Source organism: Orbicella franksi, chromosome 8 (genome assembly GCF_964199315.1).
Source record: "Orbicella franksi chromosome 8, jaOrbFran1.1, whole genome shotgun sequence".
NCBI classification, from domain to species: Eukaryota; Metazoa; Cnidaria; class Anthozoa; order Scleractinia; family Merulinidae; genus Orbicella; species Orbicella franksi.
Window position 1 is genome coordinate 14,679,646 of NC_138152.1, and position 16,147 is coordinate 14,695,792.

At 37.8% G+C, this 16,147-nt stretch overlaps 1 protein-coding gene across 1 annotated transcript in view; it reads right to left on the reverse strand.

Moving 5' to 3' along the window:
- Nucleotides 1-5,156, reverse strand: part of LOC145495691 (uncharacterized) — a 6,726-nt gene extending 1,570 nt beyond the window's left edge. Inside the window, exons 1-4 of the mRNA XM_081475308.1 lie at nucleotides 4,848-5,156; nucleotides 3,819-3,933; nucleotides 1,208-1,321; nucleotides 1-52 (exon numbers count right to left, since the gene is read on the reverse strand). The exon at nucleotides 1-52 is cut by the window's left edge and continues 62 nt beyond it. Coding sequence (XP_081331434.1) covers nucleotides 1-52; nucleotides 1,208-1,321; nucleotides 3,819-3,933; nucleotides 4,848-5,156 — 590 coding nt within the window. The remainder of the gene's footprint in view (nucleotides 53-1,207; nucleotides 1,322-3,818; nucleotides 3,934-4,847) is intronic.
- Nucleotides 5,157-16,147: the final 10,991 nt, after the last annotated feature.

Consider the following 16,147-nt stretch of genomic DNA (forward strand, 5'->3'; position numbering starts at 1 on the left):
TCAGTACAGGTTCCACTGTTCAAACACGGACTACTGGCGCACTCATCAATATCTGTTATTCCCCCCCAAAAAAGAGAAGATAATAATTTTAAAAAAATGTTCATAGTCGGAAGATCTCCTCACGTTCTAGGAGGTAAAACCAAACAAAGAACATGCCAGGTGAAAAAATTAGAAACGAGCTTGCTGGCGGTTGTCTTCAAAAATTTGAAAACCCCTTTATATAGAGAACATATAAGTTTTCGGGAAAATGGAGCAAGGATCGGGACTTAGATAACACGTTTTCCAGTCGTCAATGTGAGAAAGGAGGCATACGTAATAAGGTACCACGTAAAAAGGTGGGAAAGATAACAAGCTTAATATAATATGAAGTATATATGAAATAATTCATATTTGAACTGCGGCTGTAGATGAAAGTGAAGAATGATCAACGCAGTAAATTTTCCAATTTAAGCAATTGGAAAGAAGAAGCCTGAAAAAATCAGGGCTTCAACGGGAGTCGAACCCGTGACCTCCGCGATACCGGTACGATGCTCTACCAACTGAGCTATGAAGCCACACATTGGGAGCGAGGTCAATTATCTCAATTGGCAGAACATCGCACCGGTATCGCGGAGGTCACGGGTTCGACTCCCGTTGAAGCCCTGATTTTTTCAGGCTTCTTCTATTCAATTGCTTAAATTGGAAAATTTACTACGATGATCGTTCTTCACTTTCATCTAAATATAATAGTTGACTGGCGTGCCCTGACTGACGTAGCTCTGTGAAATATTAAAAGTTTACAATGGGATCGTTGCAGTAAAAAAAGATACAGTTAACTTTTGGTGTCGCAAAGACAACATAATTAGCAGCCGGATTAGTGCTTGGTGTTGGCGTGACTGGCTGACAAGTCTTTCATCTGGGAAAAGGAGTACTGGATCAGAACTTGTCAAAAACAGGGCTTCGCGATTATCGGATTGATTTAAAAAGTTTGCTTGTGATTGCGCTGTCAAAATTTCTTATTTGGGACTTTCGATATACGCCTTTGATAAAATGTTACTGGCTTGTATATGATCTCTTCAGGATAGCAACATATTTAACATACATGATACGCCCCGGTATAACGAAATCCCCGCAATGACGGAAACAGTCGTTTTCAACGAGTCCCTGTTATAACGAAAACGTTATCTCCATTCCTTTGCAATTCATTCCACTGTGCTTACTAACTAACCTGTTTCGCATCTATTTCCACTGAATCCCGGCACACAGCTACACGTGAATCCATTCACTCGGTCGGTGCAAGTTCCATCGTTCAGACATGGGTTACTAGCGCACTCATTGATATCTAATTCGAGATACATTGTATCAATACCTTCATGCGGAAGGAGACCCCGGGGGAACTTTCGTATAAAAAAGGACGGGCGTGCTGTTCGGAAATTTTGAAAAGAACCCCTAAACCCTACCAAAATTCTGTTTTGTGAGCGTGCCTTGAATAGTTTTTCTCGTCGCTAAGGGGTACCGACTCTGAACCACCACATTAACTGACGTTTTCAGTATTCGAGTGAATCTTACTCATAAGGTTGATTGTAAAATACTCCTGTCATATTTTTTTCGGCTCAATACCCTAAAAAGTACAACAAAAGCTCCCGCTGTGGACCTTTTGAGGCTGAACACCCTAAAAGGTATCAAAAGCGCTTTTTTAACCCTCAAAATGTACGTCATGTACGATGAGCAGCCCCATACTTTTTATATGGGAATTTCTCCCCCCTCCCCGGAAGGAAACATCTGTACGGGGTGTCTTGAATCTGTTTACAGCCGCATAATTTTAACTACTCAGATTATAAACAGGCACTATAACATGTTTTATTATATCTCTCGTTTACTACGTGGGCTGTGATTGGTCAATTCTGCTAATGACTGAATAACGACTCGATATTTCGAATTGAATCGTTTTCATTTTGGCGTGCATCAGTCTTTTGAAGACCAAAACAAAGTAGATTTAATAGAGAGAGAGAGAGAGAGAGAGAGAGAGAGAGAGAGAGAGAGAGACAGAGACAGAGACAGAGACAGAGACAGAGACAGAGACAGAGACAGAGACAGAGACAGAGACAGAGACAGAGACAGAGACAGAGACAGAGACAGAGACAGAGACAGAGACAGAGACAGAGACAGAGACAGAGAGACAGAGAGAGAGACAGAGAGACAGAGAGACAGAGAGACAGAGAGACAGAGAGACAGAGAGACAGAGAGACAGAGACAGAGACAGAGACAGAGACAGAGAGAGAAATTCAATAAACAGCTTACTAGCCTCGTCTTCTCGGTCCGTGCTATAAGTCAGGGATTGTTTTTGTTTTCCATTTGATTCGTGGGCCGCGCACTTCGCGTTTTGGCCACAAATCAAAGGGGGCGAAATCTCGGCCCGCAACTTACAGTACGGACCTTGAACTCGTTTAGTAAGAGGTATGCTCTGAGAAGGGTGATAGATAACAACGTCAGCTGCCCCACTAAAGTTAAAAGTTATAAACAGTATATAAAACAGAACCAATTCCCCTTAGGAGTGATAGTTCAAAGATTTCACCACGGGCACTCTAAATGTAAACACTTAATTAACTGAACCTATTAACCATATCCAGGTTGTTTCAGTCTGTAATTTTGAGGTTACTCTTCTCGTGTAGGTATATTAACCCATGTTCAAGGAGCCTGAGGTGAATAATATTGTTAAATAGTGGCAACTAGTTGAGCTTAATACAAAGAATACATATCTTTTTGGATTCGGAAAAACATAGCCACACAATTTGACTTGTCACTGATAATCTTGATACAATTCTCTCCTAGAGCTAGCTTTCCACAAGGTTTATCTTAGCTCAAATAAAAGGAAATAACTCTACTGTATGCCTTTTGAGGCCAGGAAGACTAAATTCACCATCTTTTCGTTGAATCGTGAATAGTACAATTCAATTAAGAGTGCTTTTAACATGAAATTGGAGTCTAATTCAAAACAAACGTCCAGATATCAAAACCGCGGCGGAGAGCTGATTTATAGCTTTCTGAAGGCCTACATCGTCCTAATGGACTGAACCAGAGTTTCCTACATCGAGAATCGATTGAACTTCAAGCAAACTAGGCCATAATTAAGAGTAAGTGAACACTCAAAATGTTGTCGCTACGTCAATTATCGACGGGAAGCCACGCAAATAAATTTCTTCCTCGCTAGCGAATCACAGACAGTTCTGATGGTTAGCTAGGCCGAGAACGCCTAATTGACAAAACGAGGAAATTTTACTCACGATCAGCGCTTGACCTAATGTTCTTCACTCCGTCGTAGCCATGTTTTGGTCGCAAATACCGATGTCCCGGATTTACTTGAATTTTATCGAGCGGGAAATACCATATCCAGACTTCAACAGATGTTTTTTTGAGTCTTTAGCCACATCAAAGCTCAGACCAAATATCGCCAACAGAAGCTAGAAATGTCTAGTCCATTGCACGTCTAAGCCCTAAATTGATGTGGCCAAAGCTCTTTGCTGTCTAAAGCAAGCACAACATTATCACCACAGTGCAAAAGCCTACAAAAACAAACAAACAAACAAACAAACAAATAAACAAACAAACAAAAAACCAGAAAATAAAAACATAAAACAAAAAACAAAACAAAACAAAAAAACAAAACAAACAAACAAAAAAGAACAAAAAACAAAAAAACAAAAACAAACAAAAACAAAGTCACCGGTTACATGAATGGAGGGGTTCAAATCTGTGGGCATGTGTTTGGAACATCGGACAGATATCTAAGCTGATTGTTTTCGATCACAAGAAATGAGGAGCTAGTACCCGTTCCATACCTGTTTCACAATATTTCCCTGTAAATCCCTTGGCACATACGCACATATAGCTGTTCTTCTCGTAAAGTGCAACACAAGTTCCATTGTTCTGACAAGGCCAGCTGATGCATGGAGACTGAAATAAATAATAATAATAATAATAATTACAAAATACAAAAGTATTTGATTCTGTCCTGCAAATGTTTTTATGACACGTATATCATATTGTTACGCCTGAATAATTTCAACCAACTCTGGGCTGCATCAACATTTTCAAAGTCCGTCGATAGATATTTCCAAACCAATCATTAAAAGTTCGCACATCCAAGGTCTTCCCTGTAAGAAAAAGTTAAATAAATGTCCCATAACTGCTCCTGAAGGTCTATAGTATAGAAGGCGATTAAATCTGTCACCCACTTCAGATCTGGAGAACAAATAAATCGAAAGAAGAATTCTAATGATAGGAGAAACAAAGGGCCCATCCACACTACGCTGGATGAATTTGAAAACGGCCGCCTTTTTAATTTCCCTGAAAACGCAACAATAAAATAAAAACGTAACTATTACTGCAGCTATTTTGGAATCGTGTTTGAGGAAAACTGAGGCAGAGATGTCAACTGATTATCTTGACACCATCGCTTTCGAACAGCTCTGTTTTCACAATGTTTTCCATCCACACGAAAACGAAAAGCCCGCGTTTTAAAATTCCCCCAGAATGAAGAGCGCTCACGAAAAGCTCCAACTTAAAATTCGTGACGGATTAGTGTGGATGGTAGAAAAAAGCTACATTTTCAAATTTCATTACGTAGACACCGCCGAATTGCAACTGCCTTACACGTCTTGATGACTTACCATATCATCAGCAGCATAACCTTGCAAAAATGTTCTTTGAAAAGTCAGCATGGGGTATATTTATAGCATATTCTTAAATATTTCCCTAACTTCGGCCTCAATAAACAAAAAAACACAAAAGCAAAAACAAGAAACTCAAACGACAACAACAAATGTGTAACAAATGTGTTACTCATGAATATTCAAATTTTGTCTTACCAAGATGCTATAATGCTGAAATAACTTGCTGCCAACGTGTTTTGCGGAGTTGTTGTATATGTCGGATGGGAGCAGCTCACATAAGATTTTCCCGTTGACGATATCGGAGAATGAAGCCAGGTTAAAGGAGAAACATGACGGCATGTTAACACAAGCAAGCCCACACTCGCTACCTTTGAGAACATAATCCGAACCAATGTCGGTGATGTTGAGGAGGGAGAATTTGTGAGCCTTAAATCTGGCGTAAGCCATTCCTTTATCTGTGCCTCGGCTGAGAGTTTTACCACGTACATCAACAACTTCAATCATTGTCCATTTAACAGATGTAAATAAAATTAAGATGCACAGTAACATGAGAAACTAAGGAAATTGTTGACTATGAGAACAAGGCTGAATAAAACATTCTACTGTATTGATAGTTTGTGGATAAATACCATAAATAACAGGGCAGTAGATTCCCTAGCAACTTTTAAGGTGTTATGTCATGGAATGCTCAAGTTATTGGGTTCCCTAATTACCAACGAAGTTAGTTTACCTTTTGATTTATATTTGAAGGCAAATGAGGTGGAGGTCGCTGCATTGCAACTTTCTCTCTTCATTAATGTCATTGAAAAGTGACGACACCTCCCCCCCCCCCCCTACCCTCCCCATATCACACACAGTTCCACCTCCGTAATGTAATAAGCAATGACAAGATAAATTCTATCCTTGATTTTGCAGGTCGATTAATTCGTGTATACGCTCGCACTTTGGACTAACCTCCAGTTGTTTAGTGACCCAACTGATTTAAATATCAACGGATAATATGCACAAGGAGGCCTCTTGTATTGTTATATATTTCCTGATTCATTGAAATGAATCGTGGAGCTCTTCTGACTCGTTTCCAAAATTTTGAAAGTTTTCGTAACAGATCCAGGATGGCGGAAATTTTGAAATGTGTGACGTCATTGTGGCATTTCTGATGTCATGACTGACACGTGATTCTCACTGTAACAAACAAGTTTGAACCCTTAACACAGCATGTAAGTTATAAAGATCCTAGTAGATACGAGGAGGAGGGCACACACAGCGCCAGTACCTCTCCAGGTTCATCAACGAAAACAAAAATCGCCCAGGTTAAACCCGACTAAGGCGATATGTTTTAAATTTGATCTTTTATATTTGATGATGTCCGCTCAATTTCAGATTTATGGCTCCGCTAGTCAAGCTAGAAAACGATATTTGCTTCCTTTATACAGAGCATGTATGGGGACGCTATTCCAGAGAATGTAAGGGCACATTGAACATACCCTTCATATAGGAATACCCATTCCGGGATATCAAAAGAAAAGGTCAAATATTCCAGCTATATGAATTATTTTAAAATTATTAAAATTATTTGTCTTATTTATTTTATATATTTTATATCTTGTTTATATGATTATTTGAAAAAGTACACAGAAAGTAATAACGTTATATTTACCCTTGGAAGCATTTGTTGTAAACACTATTATCCCCAAAAGAAGCAAGTGCCTGCCGAGCTCCAGGGGGCCGAGTTCCATTCTTTAAACCACAGCAGGACTAAAGCTGTGAACTTGCTTGACAAACACGTGGAGGACACCTCAATGCCCTTACTCGCTGTTTATTAATTCTGTTGAAACAGCGAACGATAAATGTTAGGACCCATCCGCACTAATCGAATTTTGTTTATATTGCAAAAAATACCGTCATCAATTCCACTTACAATATTACAATTTTTAGTCTTGCCAAATTTCGTTGACATTTACCAAACTCTATTAGCCCTTACCCTGCATTGGAGCAAGTCTCAAAACTGGCAGATCTGTTAATTTTACTGCAAGGTAAAGTTGTAAGATAAAGTTGTTTCGCTGCGAACATGTGTTCAATTTTGTATGCCATCAACATTTTGCGGTTCGTAATTAACTTTTTTGATTTTTCAAATAATTTTAATTTAAATTTTTGGTCGTTAGAGCTGATTGAGGTGGTAAAGTCAGGCAATAACTATATTTAATTATAACTTCAGCAAGGTCCTCTTTTTTGAAACATTTTTTGCGTCTAAAAGATTGTTAATCAGATAAGACTATCCCCAGGAAACAGAAAGATTACGATAAAAAACACGTCCCAATATCAAGTTTCAAAATATTTGCTGAAAATAAATAAAAAAGGAAAGCATCTGCACGAATAGCGACGTACTTGTCTACGCTTGGTCCTGAGAATTTCCTTTACTTCGCAAAATTGACAAGTAGGATTTTAGACAGGTCATAAACTTTGGTTTGATGCCAACAAAGTCAGCTTGCAAGCTTTACTAGCAAAATGTTATGTTGTTTCAATGAAAAATTCAAATGGCGAGACTCTGCCGAGATCATCATTATACATGTAGAAGCCAATTTATTTCGCAGGTTTGGTACCTTCACTCGCAAAAACCAAGGATTCCGCCATCTTTTAAACGCAGTAAAATTCAACTTCAACTACAATCTATACCGTATACGATCCCGAACTTAAATTGATCGACATTTCGTCGAAATTCTTAGTGAACAAAAGGAACAGATAATACTTCGATAAACTACATCTAGAATTATTATTCTTTTCGGTTTTATCATGTAATAAACTGTTTTACCACTTGATTCTTAGAATGTAAGCTTCGTAACTTTTCTAAAGCGAAGATCCATAGAGCAAAACAATTAAGCCGACAACAGGGACTTGCAGAGGTGATTTTTATCTCTCCCGGTCTAATTTACATTTTAGGCTGATAGATGTCGCAGTTTGGACTATGCAAACTTCTCCTGTACCGTAAGAGATTGAATAATACTCTTAGGAAGTCTTTTTTCCATTCTTACCTTCTTGGTTGCAAACGGGAGCTCATTTAGATATTGAGAATAGATGATTCCTTTGTCTTTCTTCGTAGCGATCGTCAGTTACAGCTGCATACCTGTTTACAACTGCTGCAGATGGAAACCAAAAGCCGATACAAAGAGGCGAACAGCTTTTTCCAACATCTGAGACGTTTTGCCATCACATTCTTTGAATAAGTAATATATTTTCTCTATGTATTTTGTTTTTTCAATCTACATGCATAGCAAAGTGGATTTTTTCATTATTATTGCGCCAGCAGAGGCAATGATATTGCATACATAATTAATTATGTCAGGTGCTTGCCGTACAGTCTCCAGGAGGAGGGGGCGATTTTTTGGTCTTGTTTAGGGATGTTAGGGCATGTGTTTCGTCGAGAGAGAGGCGAAAAAGATTGAAACAAGGAGAAAGGGAGGCTCTGTTCACATTTCTGTCTTTCATGCTTTTTATTACTTACCCTTTACTGAGTTCGTCAAAATTGTTTGGTGGCTGGATCAATTCCGGCAAGAATTTTTTTTGACAGTTTCACTTGACATAAACCATGTTTTCTCTGTCTGAAGTTTGAAATATTCACCGTCGGAAGCATTGTCAATGCCGCGAAGCTTAGTCGCGGCGGCGAGGCGGAACATGCAAATAACTTCCGTTATGGGAGGCAACTAAAAACTTGGTGATCCGTGCGCTTACAGACGACGCAGATGTGTGATTTGGGGCATCCTTAAGAGTAGCAGTCGTCCTACAAACTTCAGGCATTACAAACGTGACGGCGTTGGTTGCTAGTTTGAGATGCAACGATTTAGAGGATGAACTAGAAGCAGATTTTTCTTCGCGAGCATGCGAGCAGTGCGTTTATTTTTACGAGCAGGAGCAGTGAGCGAGCACTTAGTAGAAAATAAAGATGGCGAGCTGCGAGCACATCGTAATTTTCTGCTAGCCAGAATCTCTCCTTTTGTTAAAAGGAAACGTCATTTTGCGCCAGGTTGTCTTGGGTCTAATAACAAACATGATTGAAAGGGGAACAAAAGCAATCAAAAGCTAGTGTTTACTATAGCAAACTGGTAGCATTATTTTAATTAGCACTTGTCGCTCTTCCTGTTCAGTGGGACGACTGCAGAAGGGTAGCACTTGTAGCAGTTTAATAAGCGCGATAAAAATAATTTGCAATTTGACTCGTTTAAAGGCTGTCAAACCATTCTGTTTCTGCTCATTGCATTGAAATAAGGAAACGTGTGAATGGACATCAATGCTCTCTTGTGTTTCCACAGTCCCACGCACTTTATTAATGTGTTCCTGCTTTGTATCTTAATGTTTTGTAGTCCTTTTCTTAGTTTCCAGACATGGCTGCTCAAAACCTAATGGCCTGTTTTTTTTGTTTTTTGTTTTTCTGTTTTTTTTTCGCTTTTCTTGCACTATTTACCCCGCTGGAGGAATCTATAGCTAGACTCGTCATGGCTTGCAGAAGTGTGTATAAAACCCTTTCTTTGATCCTCAGCTACGCGACCAGTCGTTGCTGATCAAACTCTGTGATGTACATTGAAATCTAATGTAATTTGTTTACGCGATGAAGTGTTTTTAGTATTATTATATTATTTCAGAAAATAAAACCGAAACTTTTAGACCTATCAGAAGCTCTTCTTTCTTCCCTTCTTTCTTTCTTTCTTTCTTTCTTTCTTTCTTTCTTTCTTTCTTTCTTTCTTTCTTTCTTTCTTTCTTACCCTCGGATTTTAGAGCAGAAGAGTTTTCACTCTAAACATGAAATCTCTAATTCATTTCTACGCTGCAGAGGACCTAGTGTCATTTCACTTTTAAACTTCTCACTAACCATTTTGCTTTCATTCAAATTAATAATATGCGGTGCAGAGTTGTTTCGTACACGGTTCAAACCAACATAATGCGTGTGCTCCCTTGTGCACGTGGATGCTGGAAAATAAACTGCTCCAGTCATTGTGTCACCTTGACAACGGTGAATAGTCTTAGCAGCAGCGGGTCTAAGCGGAAATTGTCGCTGAAGAATAATTTGCCCTTGATTCTCTTTATTGACTCGAAATTGTTTTGTTACCCCTAATACTGGTGTGCAATTTCTATTAATGTTAGCATTGTACAGAGGTGAATTTTCCCTGTGCTGCTATCTGCCTACTTCAGCATGTGGAAATGACAAACAATTCACTTGGTCTGTCTTTAACAGCTTAGTCCTGATCTTTTATATGGTCTGCATTTGGAGCAACATTGTCAAAGTCTTCACATTCTTAACTATTGATTTATTATTACTAAAACTCGATAGAAACATAGAACGTCGACGTAATGATGGCGCGAGCAAAGAGAATTTACATTTTGATAATCAAAGTTGACAAGTTTTTTTCCTTTTTTCGTCGCAGTGTTTTCTAAAAGAAATAGAAAACATGCTCTCCGTGTTTCTATCGAGTTTTAGTATAAATCTACTAGCGTTCATATCACGAATGCAGTTCTCTGATTGGCTACGCTACTCACTATCTATTCTGTGATAGTGAGTAGCGTAGCAGTGTGCCCTTGTTAACAAAATGACGGCCGCTTCTTGGCGTTTTCGAAGTGTCTGTGAAGAGGATTTAGCTTAAGTTTTGAACGACGAGTAGGTTTATACTAGAACAATTAGATTATTCGCTCACGATTTCTATCGCGCGATAGTTGACGAGGGCTGCGCCTTCGTCAACTATCACGCCAATTGTGTTCCAACGGATGCTTCTTTTACATGAGCTGTACATTACTCCACTTTAAATTTCACATATGTTGAAGATTAACAGTTTTTCCATTACACAGCAAAAAACTAGCTGGATATATTTAGATATAGCAGAGCTTCAGGACTTCATGGTTTCCTAGCTCCTCTTACCACACGCTTGCGAGGAATTTGCCAGTCTATCGCGACCGAAAAGTAAAACACAATAATTGCTAGTTTGAGTTTCGCGTGAATTGTAAGCAACGCTTGATGATTCATCAAGGCCCAATAACTTTACGTCCGTAGATACTGCTCAGTTTTATATGTGTAAAAATCCAGTAAATTCTCTGTTGTCGATGAATGAGAGCACCCGCCGATGCGTGTTTTGTACAGTCAGTAAACATGACGAATTGGACTTCCGCCGCACTTTCGTGTGAAAGCGTACATCGAACTCAAACAATAACTCTATAGTTTTTAAATATGTTTGAGATGTTAAAATGTTTGAGAACATATTAAAAGCTAAGCTGGAAATATGTGAATAAAGCAGAAATAATCAGCAAAGTTACAATGACGCTTTCTTTCATCAACTTCGAATAACGATTTCGATTTTGTTGATCTAGTTATCAAAACTCCTTGTTTATTTTCATTTTCGCAGTGTAAAACTTCACTATGCTTATGTTGAAGAAACACATGATGTTAGTAGCCTTATTTGCGTTCGTGAAATTTGTTGCAGCATCTCAGCACAAAAGATAACGAAAGAAATCTTTGTCAAGATTTGTTGACAATTGAAAACACCGACTCGGACTTGAAAGTGCACGAGCTGCACTATGCAAATGAGCTAATTGTACGCGTCAGACTTTCCTTTCAAAAACTTTTGCAAACTCACCAAACAAGCAGAAACAATAAGAAACCATCAAAACAGGTTTTGGTTATGATTAACCATTGTCTGAGAAACTCACAAATTAACTCGATACCAGAGTATAGAGTTTTCTTGCTATATTCTTAAGTCAGAACAAAAGCAAAAACATACGCGTAAGCTTACAACAAACGCGAGCAGATCTTATTATTCATTCCCAGCGCGAGATTGAAGTCTTGTTTTCGACCCTGAAAAACCCACCTTTTCCATTACCTCAGAGCTTAAATCTACATATAAGCGCCCTGGTTCGTATTCCCTGCCTTATTCCCTGCCATCGCGGTGAAAAATACACAAGAGAATCTCGCAACTCTCACCATTTGACCACGCAACGTGACAGCATCCACGCGAGAGCCCCCGACATGTGCGTGGAGCCGCGCGGACTGTGAAGTCAGGATGGCGCAATTTGTTCTAAAAATAGCAAAATTGTCCCATATCATAGGTGCGCGCGGATCCCACGGACTTACAATCTCCGTTCCCGATTATGGTTCCTGTGTCTAATAAATAAATAAATAAATAAATAAATAATTATAGGGAAAAATGATTTTTTTGTTAATTATTTTCTTTGCTTTACTTCAACCACAAATTGTAATTGTTAAAAAATTCTTGACCAGTTCTGAACATCCCTTAGCTATACATCTGGCCCGGTTGTTCTAAAGCTGGTTAAAGCTATCCATTGGGTAAATCAGTATATATCCAGTCAGGGTTGGTGATTTTTCGGGTGGATAGAGTTACTCATAGCCTGCGAGCAGGCTCTAGTATCTGTCTCTAGTGTCTTTTTGCGTTGGCATGTGAGCGAGTGCCTTCTCGCGGGTTCGCAACTCGCAGCCCCGACCCAAACATGAGAGCCTGCTCGCTAGCACGCGGGTTAAGTTACTCATCTTTTGTTCAACCTGACCCTGGTGAGAGCGCGGTTCTTGTCTAGATCAAATTGCTCTGAGAAGACTGGTGAGTAGCACAATAGCAACAAGCTATTGCGTTGAGTTTCTGGCAGTCTTTTAGCATCTTTTAGCAACATGTGGTCCGATCTGTTCGTAAGCGAGAAGCAGACGGAAGTAAGAGTGCAACATTTCTATAAATTGTTTTGATACGATGTCCGGCAAGAATATGTAGTGATTTGTAACAGTATCAGTGTGGGGATAGTATTGATCTGGAATTAGTCTCGTATCTGTTGGGAAAAACAAATTAATTTAGACGAGCCAAGTTAGCCTTTGGACGTCGAAAGTGGGGGGCGTGACCGTCAACGTACATTGGGCTGCCACTGATGGAGACCCTGTTCTCTATGACATTTTCTACCTTGTTAAGTATCTACTAGACATAAAGGCTAGATTTATACCTCGGGGTAAATTGTAGATCACTTATTAAACAAAATGGCAATTACCAGCAAGCTTATTTTAGACGCTCTCGAGTGCTTGGAATCATATTACGACGCACTTTATTTAGACTCTCAGAATCATAGCCCTCACTAGAAATAACAGCTGCACGAATTTCAACAGACGGGGAATTTTGTTTCAAACAAGGTTAAGTTTTTTACTTGGCCTCTTATAATTATTTTTTACAGGCAAAAGCTATGCAAAATAATTTTCGCGTATTTGAAGAACTTGTTTTCTTTGATTTGTAGTTTCCAGTGTCCAGATTCAGATTTTCAGATTTTATTAATTGACACTATTTACAGACATATTTCACTATCGCACACTATTACAAAAAATTCATTAATTAAAAATAAGGAAAATATAATAATAATAAAACCAAAACAAAATGTGCTCAGTTACCAAAGAAGCATATGCTATCGTGTTGGTCACTGACACGTTCAAAAATAAAAGACAAGACACATCAATTAATAGAAACAATGCAATAAAGGAAGTAAAATGTGAATAACAAAAGTATTCGAAATAAACAAGTTAAATGAATAAATCATAATGCAGAAGAGTAATATTGAGTATTTAAAAGGTATAGTTTATATTGCTTATAAAAGGAAGTGTAAGGCCGTTTTTTAAATTCTGTTGGAGTAATTTCCCAAAGTTTTGATGTAACAAAAGAGGAAGTAGAGGACCCATAGTTATTATGTACTTTTGGCCTATGAAAAATTCAAATTCGCAGCAAATCTTGTATTGTAGGTATGGACTTCAGATGCCTGAGTAAGGGTTCTATGGAATATAGTTGGAATGTTTGTTGAGTCATTTAAAATTTTATGAGTAAATAGAGCCACTTTTAATTTGTACACATTTTAAATTTGAGAATTCCTAAAAGATTGTAATATGGTGAAGCATTTTCCCTGCTATAAGCAAAGAATATGCTTCGGACACATTTATTCTGCTTAGTTATGATTTTACGTAAATTAGTTTTACATGCACTACCCCAACTTATGATAGCATAGGATAAGTATGGATATATGAAAGAATAATACAATTGTTTCAATGTATGAAGATCAACAAAATATCTTAATTTGTTAATAATTGCTATATTTTTTGCTAATTTATTATTAATGTGCTGGATCTGCGGTCCCCATTGTAAATTTTGATCCATATAAATACCTAAATACTTAATTTGACTTTTATGTGCAATGTTAGGAATATGTATAGACGGTCTTAGTCTTGTAGATGAAATTATCATGTAATTAGTCTTGGTAAGATTTATAGATAGTTTGTTGATGATACAATATTTAAAAACTAATTTCAATTCCTCATTCATGACATACTCAAGCTGATCCAGATTATCACTTGCATAAAACATATTTGTATCATCAGCAAATATAAGGAAGGATAGTTTTTTTGAGCAGTTAGGTAAGTCATTAATATAAAGCAGGAATAGAAGAGGACCCAAAGTTGATCCCTGTGGTATTCCACAAGTAATGGTTTCAGGACTAGATTGGATGCTACCAATCTTAACAAACTGAGTGCGATTATGTAGATAGTTTTCAAACCAGTTAAGGGTTATTCCTCGTATGCCATAGTGGTAGAGTTTAGATAAAAGAATATTATGGTTCACAGTATCAAATGCTTTAGAAAAATCTAAAAAAACACCACAGGTAACCAGCTTTTTATCCATTGCCTGTTTGAGGGTGTCAGTGATCTCAAAAATGGTTTGCTCTGTTGAGTGCCCTTTCCTAAAACCAAACTGATATCTATACAGAATGTTGTGTTTTTCCAGAAAATCATATAGTTGATTATAAATTAATTTTTCAGATACCTTACTGAAAGGTGAAAGAGTTGAAATGGGCCTATAGTTTCCTGGGTCAGTTACATCACCACTTTTGTAAACCGGAGTAACTTGAGAGACTTTCAAAATATTTGGTACAACACCAGTTTGTATTGATTGATTATACGGATTTGAGTGAAAGGTACTGATAAGGGTTCAGCTGCTATTTTTACTAAATTATTAGGTACATCAATTGATGATTTGTTCTTATCTAATGTCTTAAACAAGTTTGAAACCTGGGTTTCTGTAACAGTGGACATAACAAAACTATTAGCTGGAGATGACAGGATATATTGTGTAGGGTTTTCAAAGCTATCTTCAATTCTGCTGGCCAAGCTTGGGCCAACATTGACAAAATGTTTATTAAACTGATCAGCAATATCTTCATTACTAGTGAAAGTCTTGTTGTTCCTTACTATTCGTTGAGGTGAGGTCTGTCCCTTTGTCTTCCTTTTAACTAAATTACCAATTATTTTCCATGTAGCCTTTAAGTTATTTTTACACAAGTCAATTTTTTTTACAAAAATAGGCTTTCTTATTAATGTTTTTGAGATGGTTTAATCTATTTGAGTATTTTTTAAATTCACAAATTTTGACTGGGTCATTGGATAGATAATGGGTTTTGTACATAGCATGTTTAGTTTTAATGGATTTGAGCATTCCCTTTGAGATCCAAGGTTTTCTTAATTGCTTTTGTTTATTTCTAGACACTTGTTTTAGGGGTGCATGCTTATTGACAATTAATTTGAGTGTATTAATAGTTCTAGCTGTTGTTTCATGCAAATTATTACATTTACCAGAGATGAAATTCCAATCCACAGCACTGATGTCTTGAAGATATGATTCAGGGTTGAACTTACTGTAGTCTCTGAAGTAAAGTTGCCCATTTTGTTTTCTAAGTGATGTTTCGACTGTGCAGAAAATTGGTAAATGATCTGAGATATCAACGGCTATAACCCCTGAGATCAACCTGTTAACTGTATTTGTATAAATATGATCAATGAAGGTTGCAGTATGACTGGTGATTCTAGTGGGTTTTGTTATCACTGGTAATAGATTGTGGGAATAAATCATGTCAAGGTATCTACCTGTTTGCAGGTGTGTGTGATGTTTTAAAAGGTCAATATTCATATCCCCTAATATATATACTTCATATCTGTTCATATTTAATTCTTGCAGGAATTCATTGAATATCGATGTGAATTCATCCACATTTGCAGATGGGTGCTTATAAATGCAGCCAATCATAATATGCTTCTTATTGTTACCAGGGTCAATTTCAACCCAACAGGATTCTACTGATGAAAGATCTATTATCAAATCAGGCCTGGGGATAGTTTTAAGAGTATCATTGACATAAATAGCTGTGCCTCCTGCAAGTTTTGGTGAATCACTATGAAAAAAATTGTAATTTGATAGGTCTACATTTGAGATTGAGACCGGTTTCTGGTTTCCGGATTCCGGTTTCCGGATTCCGGTTTCCGGTTTTCGGTTTCCGATTCCGGATTCCGGAGTCGGTTTCCGGGTTTTAGGGTGCCCTTTTCTGTGAAGTTGAGAGGCTGTGGAGACTGAAAAGTAGAATTGGGAAAATGTCAAATCCTGCTAGGCCGATTCTGTTGAAACAAACTTGTACGCTATGCGATTGTACAAAATAAT